Here is a 15864-nt window from a genome sequence, read left to right as displayed (position 1 = left end):
CATTGATTTCTTGTTTTAGAAAAGAATGGAAAAATACTTTAAGATCAAGTGTTACAAATGATGAATCCGACGATGTAAATAGTTTAAAGAGATTTATAAGTTATAAGAAGGTAACTAAATCCTGCTATTTAACGCTTATAAAAAAACATTGTTTAGATATATCAGATACCAACCAGTGTGAAAAATGGTCGAATGATTTAAATGTAGATCTAAGTCTTCTGATCCAATGGCAAAATAGATTTTTGACTCCTAACTGGGTTACTTTGGATTCAAAAATCAGAATGTTCCAGTATAAGTTTATTCACCGTCGTATATCAACTAATGAGTATTTATTTAAGATAGGTGTGAAGAATTCACCATTGTGTAATTTTTGTAAAACTGAACCACAAACGTTGATACACTTATTCTGTTTATGCCCTATTGTTTCTAAGTTTTGGACGGAGGTAAATACTTGGTTGAATTTCCACAATATAAGTTATCACAAATTTTCAAATATTGACATATGTTTTGGTGTTCCAAGTAAGTTTCAAAATCTCTCAAACACAATAATTTTATTTGCAAAATACTTCATTTTCAGAACAAAATGTCAAGAAGGACAACTTTCGTTAGCTATATTCATAAATGAGTTGAAATTTGTTGAAAATGTTGAAAAGTTTATTGCTTTCAAAAAGGGCAAGGAGATGCTACATTATAAAAAATGGAGACCTTTTACTAATTTTGAACCAAGTTGAGACTTGCTTGTATTTGTTATGTATTTTACACTTTATCTTCATTACGATGAATATTGATGTATCTTGATGTATCTTGTTGTACACGATGAATATTGTACATATATTTTGTTTTATTGAAGCAATAAAGATTCAAAAAAGAAAAAAAAAAAAAAATATATATATATATATATATATATATATATATATATATATATATATATATATTAATTCGCGCTCGCATGGAATGATTAGTTAGATGGACATCCTGTTAATGATTACCAAAATTGCTTAGAATGTCCTGTTCAGCTTGCGCTTCGCGCTAGCATCGAATGATATTAAGGTGCCCATCCTGTTCATGATTACCAAAAGTGCTTAGAATTTCCAAACCTTAGGTCAGAATTTTTAGCTCGCGCTGACAGATAGATAAATACCCATCCTGCTCATTCTTACAAAACTTCTCAGTTTATTTTTTTTTCATGTCTATGCATGAGATATCAAAATTCGTGTTCGCATCATTTATTTAAATAAATCTCCCTTAACTTGTTTGTATGAATAAAGTTTAGATGTTAATAAACGCCTTAGTCTTAAGTAAGAACTACATCCTAAAAAAATCAGCATTTAATTCCCGATAATAATAACAATAATGATAATAATATAATGTTCATGATAATAATAACAATAATAACAATAATAATAACGTAGTATTTTACCCAGGGTAGCCGCTTCAGCTCTGAAAACTGTTCTCCCGGTAGGCCCTGTTTAATATGATAATGTTATTGTTACCTGGCTTTAGCACGGCTATACCTTGATCGAGCATTCGAGGAATTACTTCCTACAAGGTACCTACATGTATTCACCTGACCTGGGTCGAGTGCACCACAATGTGAGTAAATTTCTTGCTGAAGGAAAACACGCAATGGCTTGGATTCAAATCCACGTCACTCTGATTGAAAGACAAGAGAAGAACACAAGGGCAGCCGCACGGCCATCGTAAGCTCGACGTACGGCCGCCGAAGGCCGTTCTACGCCATGGATACGGCTACGGCGAGCGTAAAAAAAGAAAAAAAAAGTTATAACTCCGCGTTAGAATTCTACGGCCACCCCTACGGCCGGTAAAAAGTAGGAATCCGCCGTACGTCGACCCTGCGGCCACCGCAGATTTTCTGCGGCCGCCGCAAAAATCTCTCGAATTCAAGTATCTACGGCCGCCGCACAGTTGGCCAGAATGAATCCAAAGAGCGCCAAAACCCATTATACACACATTTGTACGATTAGAGTTGGTAAAAAGGGGTAATTTCACCCGTAGAATTCAATAAAAGTATTTTCAAATATTGATGACGTCGTCAAAATACCGTTTTCTGATTGGCTGTTAACATTTGAGAAGAAATTACATGTTTCTAATTCTATAATAGGTTTCAAATTTTCAGAAACTAGTTTTAGATAAATTTCAGCAATAATTTAGCATATGAGCAAACAGCAAACACACAACAAACAGGCAAACAAACAAGAAAAGTCTGTGCTCGGGGTATACAAACAATTCAATTGGTTACTTGAGTGTCGTTTAAAGAGGGCGCCCTACCATGAATCCGGAATTGTAAAATTCAAAGTGAAATTAAAAAAAATGCAAATTAGTATTCTCATTCCCTGGGTACAATGATTAACCACACCTACATTATTTTTTTACAACTTTTTTATTACAATATCAAATTTTGTGATATATTTTGACATAATATTAAGAAAATAATATCATATTTTACTTTCTACCTTTCCTTTTATTTCCTTTCCACTTTTTTTTTCTTGGTCATGATTTCTTTTTCAATTGAGGGGGGAGCATATCCGAGCCCCCGCCCATCTGTATGGCACTGTTCAAAAGGCACCACAACCTTTGTAGCACACAATGAAAGGATTTGAGAAATAAATACACGCTCTCCCATACGGTTGACAAAAATTGTTTTTGCTTGAATAAGGAATATTCAAAGCTAAAAGAGAACATATTAGAAAGAAACAACAACAGAACAATTCAAGCAAATAAATAGATTTTAAAACGAATTTTGACCGCATAATTTGAAAATTATGGCAAAGATAATGAAAAGGTTAAGAGGAAGTCTGCTGATTAGCAAGAAGTCCGATCATCATATTTATCATTTAGATTTTGGCGCAAGCCTCCTTTTAAACCCCAGAAAAAACATTCCGTGTTCACTCAAGCATGAACGAAACTAATTTTTTAATGACATTTGAAAGATAAGACTTCAGAGCACCTATTAACACCAAATATAGACATCATAATTTGAAACAAAAATTTTAAAGACTTTTCAAATCTGTCCCGTTTTTTGATACGCACTGTATAGTTAGTGGAAGTGGAAATGAAAGCTTGTCTTTATGTAGGTTTAACGAAAATATTTTAGGTAGATACCAGTCACAAGAGCCAAACACTTGAGCCAGACATTCATGGTCATTTCAACCATTTAATGTAAACATTGGATTGCCCCTACCCGTCTTCTCCCCCCCCCCCCTTCCCCTCCTCTCTCTCTCCCAGCACGCGACGGGGATTTGTTTATTATGTGACCCTCAACGTTCGGCACGCGCATAATGGGACACTAACTTTGAACGATTTTTGTGATAAATATGGCGAACATGTGGTTGCAAAATTGGTTATATCTCCAGAAAATGCACGTATATGCAGCTCAATTTGATATCAATGTAAAGCATGAACTATAACAAAGACCGTCATGGTATTTATAGCGCAGCAATCGGCAGCAATTTGTAAAAGAAATGCTCATGAAAAAAAATGCTAAACCCCCCCCCCATTGTCAAATGGTTTCGTCCAAAATTACTTCTGAAGGGATAATCATTTTATCTTGAAAATCTTTGATCACTTAAAACAATTATTCATCAAAGAGCACCGTGAATTGGAAATACATTAAGCAATCAGTTTTTTTAAAACAGTTAAATATCTAAAAACGTGTCATTTACACATGCGGTAGCCGTAAAGAGTCATTTTCCGGTAATATTGAATAAAATTGGCAACTAATAACCAATTTCATGGAGAAATATTGTATGGAGACATTCTACAGGTTCTTATCTTTGCTTAAAACATGAAAAAAACAAAATTTGATTCATGACCAAAAACTAGCTTTGGCGCACTTTGCTCTCTCTTCTGGCCCACTGTGTGTGCCGTACGCCCGCCGTAGAGCAAATATGACCGAGGTATAATGACAGCTTGAATATTTGCTATGCAGGCCCTAGTGCTGTTTGAAGACTTGAGACGGGCTTGAGACTGTTAGCAATGGCATATAGTTATGGCAAGTTGCATAGCATCGTGTATTGTTATGCTTATTTCAGCCTCCTGTGACATCAAAAGAGGCAAACAGTGATATAGTGGATTTTAATCGGGCAGGGCTGCAGATAAATGCAAGAAAAATGAAATAAAACATATTGAAATTATATGATGCATATCTAAACTCAAGAGGTAATAATTTAGTTAAGTAGAAACTCATAAACATAACATGACTTTGTATGTCAGGGGTCATTTAAACAATAGTGCCATGATCATGTTAATATATCAACTTAGAGAGACTTTCTATTTAATACTTGATTATAATTTTTTTTAAATATATTTCTGCCCTCTGTCAATACAGGATAATGTCTCTACAATGACTTTTTCCAATGTTATCACCTATGAAAAACCTGAAGCTGAAGAAGATACAGAAATCACTCGTGAATATCAAATGCAACTTCATGTGGAATGTTGTTTGAACAAATCAGAAACTGTTGATGGGTCCTTCAAACCACACCTTGGTAAGGTTGCCTTCAGCGACAAGAGCACTGGTAACTTCGATCTAAATCTGGCAAGGTTCAAGACAGAGAATATTCAGGAAGTTGACTCTAGCTCTGTGTCGCTAGGCCAAGAGCTCTTCTTTGAAGTCAGTCTTAAATCGGCAGAAACCGTTGGTATGTTCATAGAGAGCTGTTGGGCTACAACAACCGTGGACCCAGCGACAAATCCACATCACTCTCTGATTTCCTCAAGGTGAGAAGGCGATTTTAGAAGCATCGAACCATTGATTTCACTTTTAAAATAAAATCAACTTTCAGGAATTTCATAGTGCTTTATACCATATCCCAACATGATGATAATCACCATTTTCGAAGAAACGCGGTCCATTGGAACCCAACATGTGTCCGTATGAATACCTACATTGCCCCCATTGAGATCGGTGTAAATGGGCCTGGGTTCAAACGGATATGATTCCCCCATTAAAGTGTGACCATTTCTAATGCAAGCGTCTGCTAGATTCTGGTCAGCAATAGTTTGGAAAGAAAATAATCTCACAACATTGCTATACATTTTTACGCTTATTTATGCTGTTTCGCATAGTTCATGTTAAAGGCAGCCATCATAAAGATAAACCTAAACCCTTGACTGTTTGAAACACACAAATTTTATGACAGCAATAGAAAAGAGGGGTAAGGGACATGAGAACATTCAAAGCCTGCTCTTCTCCGATTAAGCCCTTTCACAATGAGTGGTGCGACTGCTTACAACCGTTGCGATTGTGTGGAACATATATTGTGACCAAATGATCGTAAACGATCGCACTAGCAAATGTGAAAGCCCCTTTGCAAATAAATCAATTGGCCCCAAACATGTTAATGTATAAAGATTCACTGGTATTCATTTTGAAAATGAAGTCGTGCGTTGCCATTTATAGTTATCAACCAAAAATGTATATGATTTAAGCAGTAAACAATATTGCGAAATCATTTCGTTGTGCAATAGATTACCATATGTAAGTATAATTTGTCAATTTTGGGTTAACAATTTAGGTGTTGATATTGTTTGTTCACATGTTTTCAGGCATTTTTTTATATATAGATTGACGATAACAGACTTCTTGAATTCAGTTTCAAATAACTGTAGTTTACTACCTACTCGGAAAACCTTCATAAGTGGAACATAATCTAAAGTAATATATGCACCATGGAGCTATCCATGCTTAAACTGTAATATTGAAGAAGACATTAATCATGCTTTCTTGACTGCGAGTTAACCAAATCACTTTTTATTTTTGTAAAATATTTGATTTAAAAATATTCCAAACTGAAATATAAATCAATATGAGTTATTCATTAACACTGCCAAATACTGATTATACTTCGTAATATTTATTGCATTATCAAGTATTTATGAATTGATTTTGGAGAGAAAACAATTTGGTCTCGATTGAAGAGAATACATTATTGATTTCCTATTTGAATAACATAAGACACAGATAAGATATAACATTGCCGAACCGCTTTTTATATTTCTTTATTAATTGTATAATATCCATTGTCATCAAATGATCATGATTACAGTAATTTTTATTATTTTTATCATTTGCCTGTGTTACGCTTTGAATTTTGCAAATTCAATCCACGATTAGGAGGGAATTCTCAGCAATTATCCAATTTCTCTCAGAATCCTTTGGTACAAAGCAATTTTTATCTAAGCAAATAGTGATTTGGATTTTGTAGGAACCCATTTTAAAAGTCGTCATATACAATTTACATTTATTTTTGATAGCCAAATCACACGACGAACTAGGTTGGGCGTTATGTAGCTTGCACATTTCATTTAAAAATCATTAAACAATAGTTTCTTGTGTGTTTACGGATGGAGTAGTCGTATAATGTGCAGGTTAATTCTCTGCACACAGTTAGAGGTCCTGATTAGTTATATCAGTTATTTCCATTGATCAACTCAAATGTATAATGAAACAACAGTATGTATATTGTTATTTATATCATGTTACTTGGATATATTTCATATGTGTTATGTTACTCAGAAAAAAATACGATGCTGTATTGATGTGTTGAACAAATTCAATGAATAAAAACTTAAAACAAAAAAAGCACATGCATTTTGCCCAATATGGGGTAACGAAAAACCCAGCAAAGATGCCTGTTCCCTTTCTTACCTAATATTAGGTAATTTACTCGAGTTTTTAGAGTGTAAAGGTAAAAATTTGACCTAATCCCCTTCATTTTGGAGCAAAACTCCTTTGTGTGCGTTTGTTTGTCAAATCATCTTCATTTTTGAGCGAAACCTCTTTGTGCGCGTGTGTTTGTAAAATCACCTTTATTTTGAAGTGAGAACCTTCCCTTTTATACTTTTCTTTTTTTCCCCTCAAAGCTAGCACCCCATTAAAAAGATTCGTTCCCAGACCCCTTTTAATTCTGAGTTCTCCTTAAAAGGAATAAATTTCTTCTTCCTTGATTCTACAGATGCCCGGAAGATCCAACAACATCCATCAATCATAACCTTGATTTGGATCGAGAAAGTTTTTCCTTTAAGGCATTTGCATTCACTGGTGACAATCAAAACACCCAGGTAAAGTTAATTATTCTGGTGCTACGCTCAAAAGGGCAGAGCGGTGAACGCCCCATGACACTATAATTTGGAAAACAATGACAAAATGAGGAATAAAGAAATCGAGGAAGAAAGGGAAAATCAATTATCATTTTCTTTCGTGATACTTTATCTGTAGCTAGTATTGGTCTTATTTTAATTATAATCATCTTTGTGTTATGTCTGGATATTTACTTCAAATGGCCCAATGAAAAAGAATAATTTCTTGCTGATTAGACTACCCTATTTAAATAGTTGGAAGTAATAAATGGATATGTAAATGAATATATAAATAATCGAAAAGAGGGGTTCGTTAGTCTACCAGTTTTATTGTCTCACCTGCATAGCAGAGTGAGACTATAGGCGCCGCTTTTCCGACGGCGGCGGCGACGGCGACGGCGGCGGCGACGGCGGCGGCGGCGTCAACACCAAATCTTAACCTGAGGTTAAGTTTTTGAAATGACAGCATAACTTAGAAAGTATATGGACCTAGTTCATGAAACTTGGCCATAAGGTTAATCAAGTATTACTGAACATCCTGCCTGAGTTTCATGTCACATGACCAAGGTCAAAGGTCATTTAGGGTCAATGAACTTAGACCATGTTGGGGGAATCAACATCAAAATCTTAACCTAAGGTTAAGTTTTTGAAATGTCATCATAACTTAGAAAATCTATGGACCTAGTTCATGAAACTTATACATAAGGTTAATCAAGTATCACTGAACATCCTGCATGAGTTTCACGTCACATGACCAAGGTCAAAGGTCATTTAGGGTCAATGAACTTTGGCCGAATTGGGGGTATCTGTTGAATTACCATCATAACTTTGAAAGTTTATGGATCTGATTCATGAAACTTGGACATAATAGTAATCAAGTATTACTGAACATCCTGTGCAAGTTTCAGGTCACATGATCAAGGTCAAAGGTCATTTAGGGTCAATGAACTTTGGCCAAATTGGGGTATTTGTTGAATTACAGCCATAAATTTGAAGGTGTGTTGGTCTAGTTCATAAAACTTGGACATAATAGTAATCAAGTATCACTGAACATCCTGTGCGAGTTTCAGGTCACATGATCAAGGTCAAAGGTCATGTAAGGTCAAAGAACTTTGGCCACGTTGGGGGTATTTGTTGAATTGCCATCATATCTCTATAAGTGTATTGGTCTAGTTCATAAAACGTGGAAATAAGAGTAACCAAGTATCACTGAACATCTTGTGCGAGTTATAGTAGTTTTCAAAATCAGCACTGCTGCTATATTGAATCGCGTGATGCAGGTGAGACGGCCAGAGGCATTCCACTTGTTAAATAAACCCTCACATTAACGTCACCGTGTCCCTCACCAAAATACAATGGCTCCTCAGCTCGTCTCAGTTCTTTTCTATTTTAAATTAATATTCAAATAAACCTTGTGGGTCATAGGTCTACGAATGTATGTGGACTGTTTTGTATAAATGGAGAGTTTGCCACCTGACCACCACCCCCCCCCCCCCGAACTGTGATAGAAAAACAGAAAACTTCAAAATAAAAGAATTGGAAAGGGGAAAATGTGAAAGAATTGTAATTTAACACACATTATGTCAAAATCTATTAAAAAAGCTGAATATTATTTCAAAAAGTCTGGACATTTTCGTCATAAAATTTTGTCACATACATGACATACGTCATGTTGTGCCCCTAATTTCTTATGCTCATGTCATTTTCTATTTGTTAGGTATACGTTCACTGTTTAGTGATGGTATGCGGTGCGGAGGAGGCTCGGTTGAATCGAGACATGGGCTGCCCATCAAACAACGGTGAAGCTGCATTTTGGAACTCATCACCGGTTCGCAAACGACGATCTACGTCATCCCTTTCCACTCAAACGATCAGTAGTGGTCCGATTCGTATCAGTAACCCTACCAGTGACATGGCAACTAATGGTATACCAATTGCTCCGTCAAAAGCCTTTTTTAGGGAATCGCTCCCATCTCTGTAACAAAACACCATTTACATTTATTTATTTTTCATGAAAAAGTGCTTTGTTTAATTCCAAAAAAAAAAATGTTTATTTGAATGGTAAATTCATGATCCAATTGAATTAAGCCGAACAATACATTACAATGCAGCAAATGCTTTGTAAAATAATATTACGAGATTTTTCGAATTGAAAAATTTGGTTCCATGAATTGGCTTCGTCTTTTCTCCATTTACGTGTTTTAACACTTTCAAATTTCTCAAATGGGAAACAAGTTTTGTGGTACAAATTTCATGAAGAAACCGTGAATATAATCATGATTATTTGCACATAATTCATAGGCGGATCCAGCTTTTGGCGAAAGGGGGGGGGCGCACTGCCGAGCGGCGCACATATTTTTGCACTTCACCGGCGCCATAAAAGAAAATGTTGAAAAAGGGGTAAAGTCTGACCCTGTCAAATGCTCTTTTCAAAATGTATGATTTCTATTCATGCAATTTTGCATGACCACACGCAGGTAATATTTCCGGGGGGGGGGCAAGACTCGAACTTATTTAAAAAATAAAACAAAAACGAAAGAGTAAACGGACCGAGCTGCTCAATGGGGCGATTATTTTTTTTTACAAGTGTAATAAAAGTATTTGGTGCACATCTCACATTCGCACATTTTTCATAGTTTTCATGAAATGTTAAGGAAAAAAAGTGTTTTAACAACAGCTGATCGGGAATTTGCCCCCCCATCCTCCTTGCTGCGTACGATCATTCCCTGAAGTCCACTTAAACATATCTCATCATAAAAGAAAATATACATTAATTTTAACATATAATCTTTCTAAACTATATATAGAGAGAGATTGAAAAACTTATTAAAGAAAGAAACAAGCAAAAAGTAACACAAATTATACATGTTATGTGCTATTTCAAAATCTCGTGAACCCTTTTATTGCGATGAGGCCAATACTTTTGTATATTATTTTTTTTACTATATATATATATATACACAGGGGCGTCGATCCTTTTTTCAGATTGGAGGGGGGGCAAAATCAAGAATCAACTTTCCAAAGGCGCTCGATCACACAAACAAACAAACTCACACACACAAACACGCACACACACATATGCATATATATATATATTTATTTATGAATATGACTCATGAGATAGAGACACATATATAACCAAAAAATTTATGCGAGCGCGAGCTGAAATTTTTTAGTATACTGACCTGAAAACAGGAAAAAGGTGCCTGTTTAGGACTGTTTGTAGTAACTCATGAGGAGGATACATATCTCATTATACAGATAATGCGAGTGCCGAGCTGAAATTTCTTTATATTCTGACCAGAGAGCTTGATATTCTAAGTATTTTTGGTACCAATGATTAAGATGGGTATCTAAAAAGAACAATAGATGCGAGCGCGAAGCGCAAGCTTAAAATTTTGATATTTCGATCTGAAAAAAAATGACAGTTTATTATGGACGTTTTTAATAAAGAACAAGATTATATCCAACAAAAGATTATTCCAAATCGAAGCGGGAGTTCTTTTGAGATTTAGAACTGAAAACGGGACATTTTGTTCACCTATTTAATCATGAAAAGTATGGGGTTTTGCTACAGGAATGATGCGATCGCGAAGCGCGAGCTGAAAATGTTCATATTCCAATCTGAAAAGCGGACAATTTGAGCATGATTTTAAATAAAGAACGAGTTGTGTAGCTCAATCTCGGTTGCTGATTTATGTGTAACATTACCATCTTATTTTATTTTTGCACATGCGGAATCGTTGGGGGGGGGGCAATACGATATGTTTGCCCCCCCCCCAATATTTTCATTGGTGTGGCGATCGCCGACCTGCCCCCCCCCCCCCAGGATCGACGCCTCTGTATATACAATGATACTACATCATGAATCATTTGGAATACATCACCAATCCAGGTTTATATATTATCATTCATATTTCATGTACATGATGTATAGTAGGCCTATATACAGAATTTGGTATTTATATATATATTGTGATGCTTTTCACTAAATATAATGCAATTTATAATGATGAGTAATTTTTAACTAATTAATTTGATGAAACTGGATATAATGCTTAAGACCTGAATTCAGAAAGAGATCCTTCAAGACAGAGCTTTGGAAACAGTTCTCCAGTTTTACAGGTATCGTTATCTTTGTTTTAACTTCTTCCTGAGTGATCAGATGAATAATATTTAACTTAATGGAAGATGAAAATAAATCAAATTTTGTGGCGTAAACATTTAAACGTTAAAACAAAGGTATTGACAAACTGTATTTATACATTGAAAATGATGTTTAGTGGTTTAAGGTCTAACGAATATACGTCTGGTTGCGTAATTATACACTCCCTGTATTAGCAACGGGTTTAAGCAAAGTTTTGGACTAAAATATCGAATAATCTTCATAAAACACTATAGTAGCTGTCTTACACTAAAGGCCATAGAGGTGGCACAATGTGGAATGTGTAAACTGGTAAAGAAGAAAAGTGACTGACCTTTTTTTATCAAGCATTGGAAAATAAGATCAAAATTAAAAGATTTGCTCTACAATTTTGTATGATTCTGGGATTTTTAAATAACAAATTAAAGATTTCATGACATCTGTGGGCAACTGCCCCGCCCCAGTCCACTCTGTACATGCTGTAAGGGCATGCGATAAGCTTTGTTATTCGTTATGACCATTCAACAATAAAATGTATAACCAGGTGCCGCTGACCATTCTTGACCGGCGCCGATCTAGATTTGGTTGGCAATAGGCTCTTCTTCATTATTCTACCGGCCCCTATTTATTGGAACTAGGGGACGCTGATTATTCTTGACCGGCGCCGATTTAAATTTAGGTGGCGCCGGTTAAGACAAAGGCAGCGCCGATTTGTCTTGACCGGCGCCGATTTAGAACAAGTAGTGCTGATTATTTTTACCGACGTCACGTAAGATTCAGGCAGCGGCAATTCATAATCGACTGGCGCCGATTTAGAACCAGGAGGCGCCGATTATTCTTGACTGGCGCTGATTTTTAACCAGGTGGTGCTGATTATTCTTGTCCGGCGCCGATTTAGATTTTTAGGTGGTGCTGATTATTCTTGATCGGCGCTGGTTAAGACTCGGGCAGCGCCGATTTATAACCAGATGGCGCTGATTATTCTTGACCAGCCCCGATTTAGATATAGATGGCGCTGATTATCCTTGATCGGCGCCGGTTAAGAACTCAGGCAGCGCCGATTTTTCTTTACCGGCGCCGATTTATAACCGGATGGCGCTGATTATTCTTGTCCGGCGCCGATTTAGATTTAAGTAGCGCTGATTATTCTTGATTGGCGCCAGTTATATGCAGGCAGCGCACTGCTGATTATTTTCAACCGGCGAAGTTGTTGGGAAAAGAGTAGTTAAAAGAAAAGATAAAGAAGATAATATGATTGTGCTTTGCTGGGGGATAGTCTTTCCTTTACTGTTGCTAATATTTTATCAGTGTATAATTTTTTCAAGCGGCGCCTTTTCTTTTCTTTCTTTTATTTTTATTTTTTCAAGCGGCGCCTTTTCTTTCTTTCTTTTTTTTTTTTTTAGCGGCGCCTTCGGCGCCACTCAAATATTAGGGGGGGGCGCGCGCCCCCTGTGCCCCCTGGATCCGCCACTGTAATTGATACGGCCAGAAGTGAAAATGAATTTAAAAAGTAAGAAGTGAACTGCTGTATAGTAAACCGTAACAATGAGAACGGAGTCTTTAAAACATTTGCCACAAATTTACCGTGATATGTTTTAGTTTCATTTGAAGTAAATTCCTGACAAATTTCTGTGGGACCTTCCATGGTAAATGCTTCTACTTTTGAGGATTATGTTTCAATATATTCAAAGTACGATGGTCTTTCGTACATTTTACATTATTTTTACTTCGAAAAAGTACTGATCCCCCTTGAATATAGAGCAATCATATTCATCAAAAGTTTCGATGGGGCCATTATCAAGCGAAATTATTACGTTTCCTGGAACATGGGCATAAAATATCTTTAAGCTCCATGCTAGGAAGGAGTTTTTAAGTTGCTATAAATGGGGACTCAATTTCGTAGCGGTTAACGTAAAATTTACCGAAAAATTACTAACATACGTGTATAATTTCGCGGCCCGCCTTGAGAATGTCAACATGAGTGGATTAAAACTTATCCACAAAGTTATAGGTAAAGTCCACCCCAGAAAAATAACAATGATAAATGGAAAAAAATAAAACAAGAACAATGAACGCTGAAAAAATCATCAAAATCTGATGTAAAATAAAACAGTTATGACATTTTAAAGTTTTGCTAATTAAAGGGGAAAAAACAGTTCTTTGCTCAAGACGGTGATATGCAAATGAGAGAGTCGGTGATGTCACTCACTATTTTGTTTGTTTTTTATTGTTTGAATTATACATTATTTCATTTTTTACAGATTTGACATTAAGGGCCATATTGTTTGAACCAGATAATGTTAAAACAATTGAATTAGACATGTTCAGAGAGGAATGCAACTTTATTTCACATGACAATGAGGAGAAAAAAATGAATATTTCATGTATACATATTAAAATACAAAAGAAATAGTGAGTGGGTGATGTCATCCGTCCCCTTGTTTGCATACCGACCTGGAAGTGCATATAACTGTTTTGTGATATTAGGCGAAAATTTAGAATGTCATAACATTCTTACTTTAGATCTGATTTTGATAAAATTTTCAGTGTTATACTTGTTTGATTTTCTCTTTCTATTCAAATTAGCTTTCTGTTGATGTCATTGGCGGCGGAAGCCAAATGATTTAGGGGAGGGGGGAGTCCACCTGAAATTTTTGGATGGACACAGGTAAAATTTTTGACAAGCAAAAAAAAGTTATAAACCAAACTTTTAGGGAGTCCACCTGAATTAATGGGGGGGGGGACGTAGGAAACAAAATTGACAAGCACAAAAAAAGTTATCAACCAACATTTTTTTACAAGGAAAAAAAAAAAAGAAAAAAAGGTTTTCAACAAGAAATTTAGGGGGGGGGCGTCCCCCACCTCAAATTCAGGGGGGAGACAGGACTCCCGTCCCTCCGCTTACGCCGCCTATGGTTGGGATGGACTTTAAAAAACCGTTAGGAGCTTAAACAGAAAATCATTATGACTTGTCCTGTTGCCAACTCGATGTATGACTTTGTGTAATTCACATTCAATTCTTATTCATTATTTTATAAACTTCTCCAGATGTGTCTTTCTCCAACCCGTTTGCGATGCTCATCCTTGGTATCATCGCCGCAGTGGTTGCCATGGTTATTCTGATGGGTGTGGTCAAGCTAGTTGGTAGCACAACCAACTTCAACTATCAGCGTGTGTCGACCGAAACCATTGAAGGGATTTAACTCTCAACTGCTGGTGTTGCTAATTGGCTCCAAAAATATACATCAGAGCTTCAACTCGTCTGCATGTTAAGAGTTCAGGTTGTTTAACGCTGTGTTTGTGATTGCATGATCAATATCTGTAGTAACGAACAAGGGGAATTCCTTCAATTTGTTTAGATTTATCAAGAGGAGCTTTATTTTTTTCCGAGTGATAACAATTCACCCGCAGAAAAACCATAATCATAACAATGATAATAATGATGATAATGACAATGAGTAATGTGATTACCTAATATCTACAATATCACGTATAAGCTAACAAATGATATCGAATTATGTTATCTAAAACATAATATTGGAATGTTTTATTTTAGAGATACCATCAGAATTGGAATAAAATGAAGTCACAATAATATGTATCCTTTATAGTCTATTATTGAGTGGTTGTTTTTTTGTGTCATCAATCCTATGTGACCTGTCAGCCCCAAAACGAACAATAAGTTGCTTCAAAATCATATATATGAAAACGCGATATCGAACTATCATGTTCACACAATTATTACTTGAATAAATGCAGAAGCGTGCCAAGAGCTTCAAACATTTAAGAGGAAACAATGTTTGAATTTCGGGGTTCCTCAACCTGAAATTGAACTCAAATCAGTCCACAAAACTGTTGTCAAGAAACACCTGTACAGTGTATCTTGATTTTCTTTTTATTTAACTTTACAACTTTATATTTTATAAGTATAAAGAAGAATAAGCCTTTTTTCAGATAAGCCTTTTTTCCACATAAGCTTTTTTTTAAGACCAAGGGAACTATTTGGGCGATTAACAGGTAATTTTACTTGCATTGTTAGTTTTTGGGGTCACCTATGATTCAATAAAAAAAAAATCTTTACAGTCAAGAATATTCAATATTTTAGTCTTTCCATACCTACTAACATTCCGGCAAGCCTTGCTCATATCGGCATAATATCAAATCAATGACAAAGGTATTGTGTCTTTGGAATATTGGTATAAACGTCAGAATAAATGACAGAAACTGCCATTTGATGTACAATACAGGCATTGACTGCGACAGGTATTTTGATGGGAGTAAGATGGCCTGAACGCGACGTCATGCATCAATTGAATAATGCGGATATTGTAGACCTACCCAACAATCTTTTTTATTGGCCTAATATTCTATGTTCATATTTTCTTTTTCGTCCTCTCTTTTTTCTTTTGTACCCTTACTGATCACTTCTTGAAATAATACTCATCCCCTTTCCTGAACAGACGCCCCTTTAATACTACAGGTGAATAGCTTCGTTGTGGTGGTAAAACCCCTCATCTTCCCATTCGAAACTAATGGGGAACCGTCTCAGAAAAGCTGTATTTCAGCAACAAGGCAATGTAGGAACCTCATATTTCTCTGAAAAAGTCTCATAAAGAGGT

At 35.8% G+C, this 15864-nt stretch overlaps 1 protein-coding gene across 1 annotated transcript in view; it reads left to right on the top strand.

The window, feature by feature from the left end:
* LOC129280432 (oncoprotein-induced transcript 3 protein-like) overlaps window positions 1-15485 on the top strand; it is a 41522-nt gene extending 26037 nt beyond the window's left edge. Inside the window, exons 10-13 of the mRNA XM_064111946.1 lie at window positions 4349-4740; window positions 6978-7083; window positions 8819-9026; window positions 14294-15485. Coding sequence (XP_063968016.1) covers window positions 4349-4740; window positions 6978-7083; window positions 8819-9026; window positions 14294-14448 — 861 coding nt within the window. The 3' untranslated portion in view covers window positions 14449-15485. The remainder of the gene's footprint in view (window positions 1-4348; window positions 4741-6977; window positions 7084-8818; window positions 9027-14293) is intronic.
* Window positions 15486-15864: the final 379 nt, after the last annotated feature.

The sequence above is a fragment of the Lytechinus pictus genome, chromosome 17, assembly GCF_037042905.1.
Source record: "Lytechinus pictus isolate F3 Inbred chromosome 17, Lp3.0, whole genome shotgun sequence".
NCBI lineage: Eukaryota > Metazoa > Echinodermata > Echinoidea > Temnopleuroida > Toxopneustidae > Lytechinus > Lytechinus pictus.
This window is presented reverse-complemented; position numbering and strand designations above follow the sequence as displayed.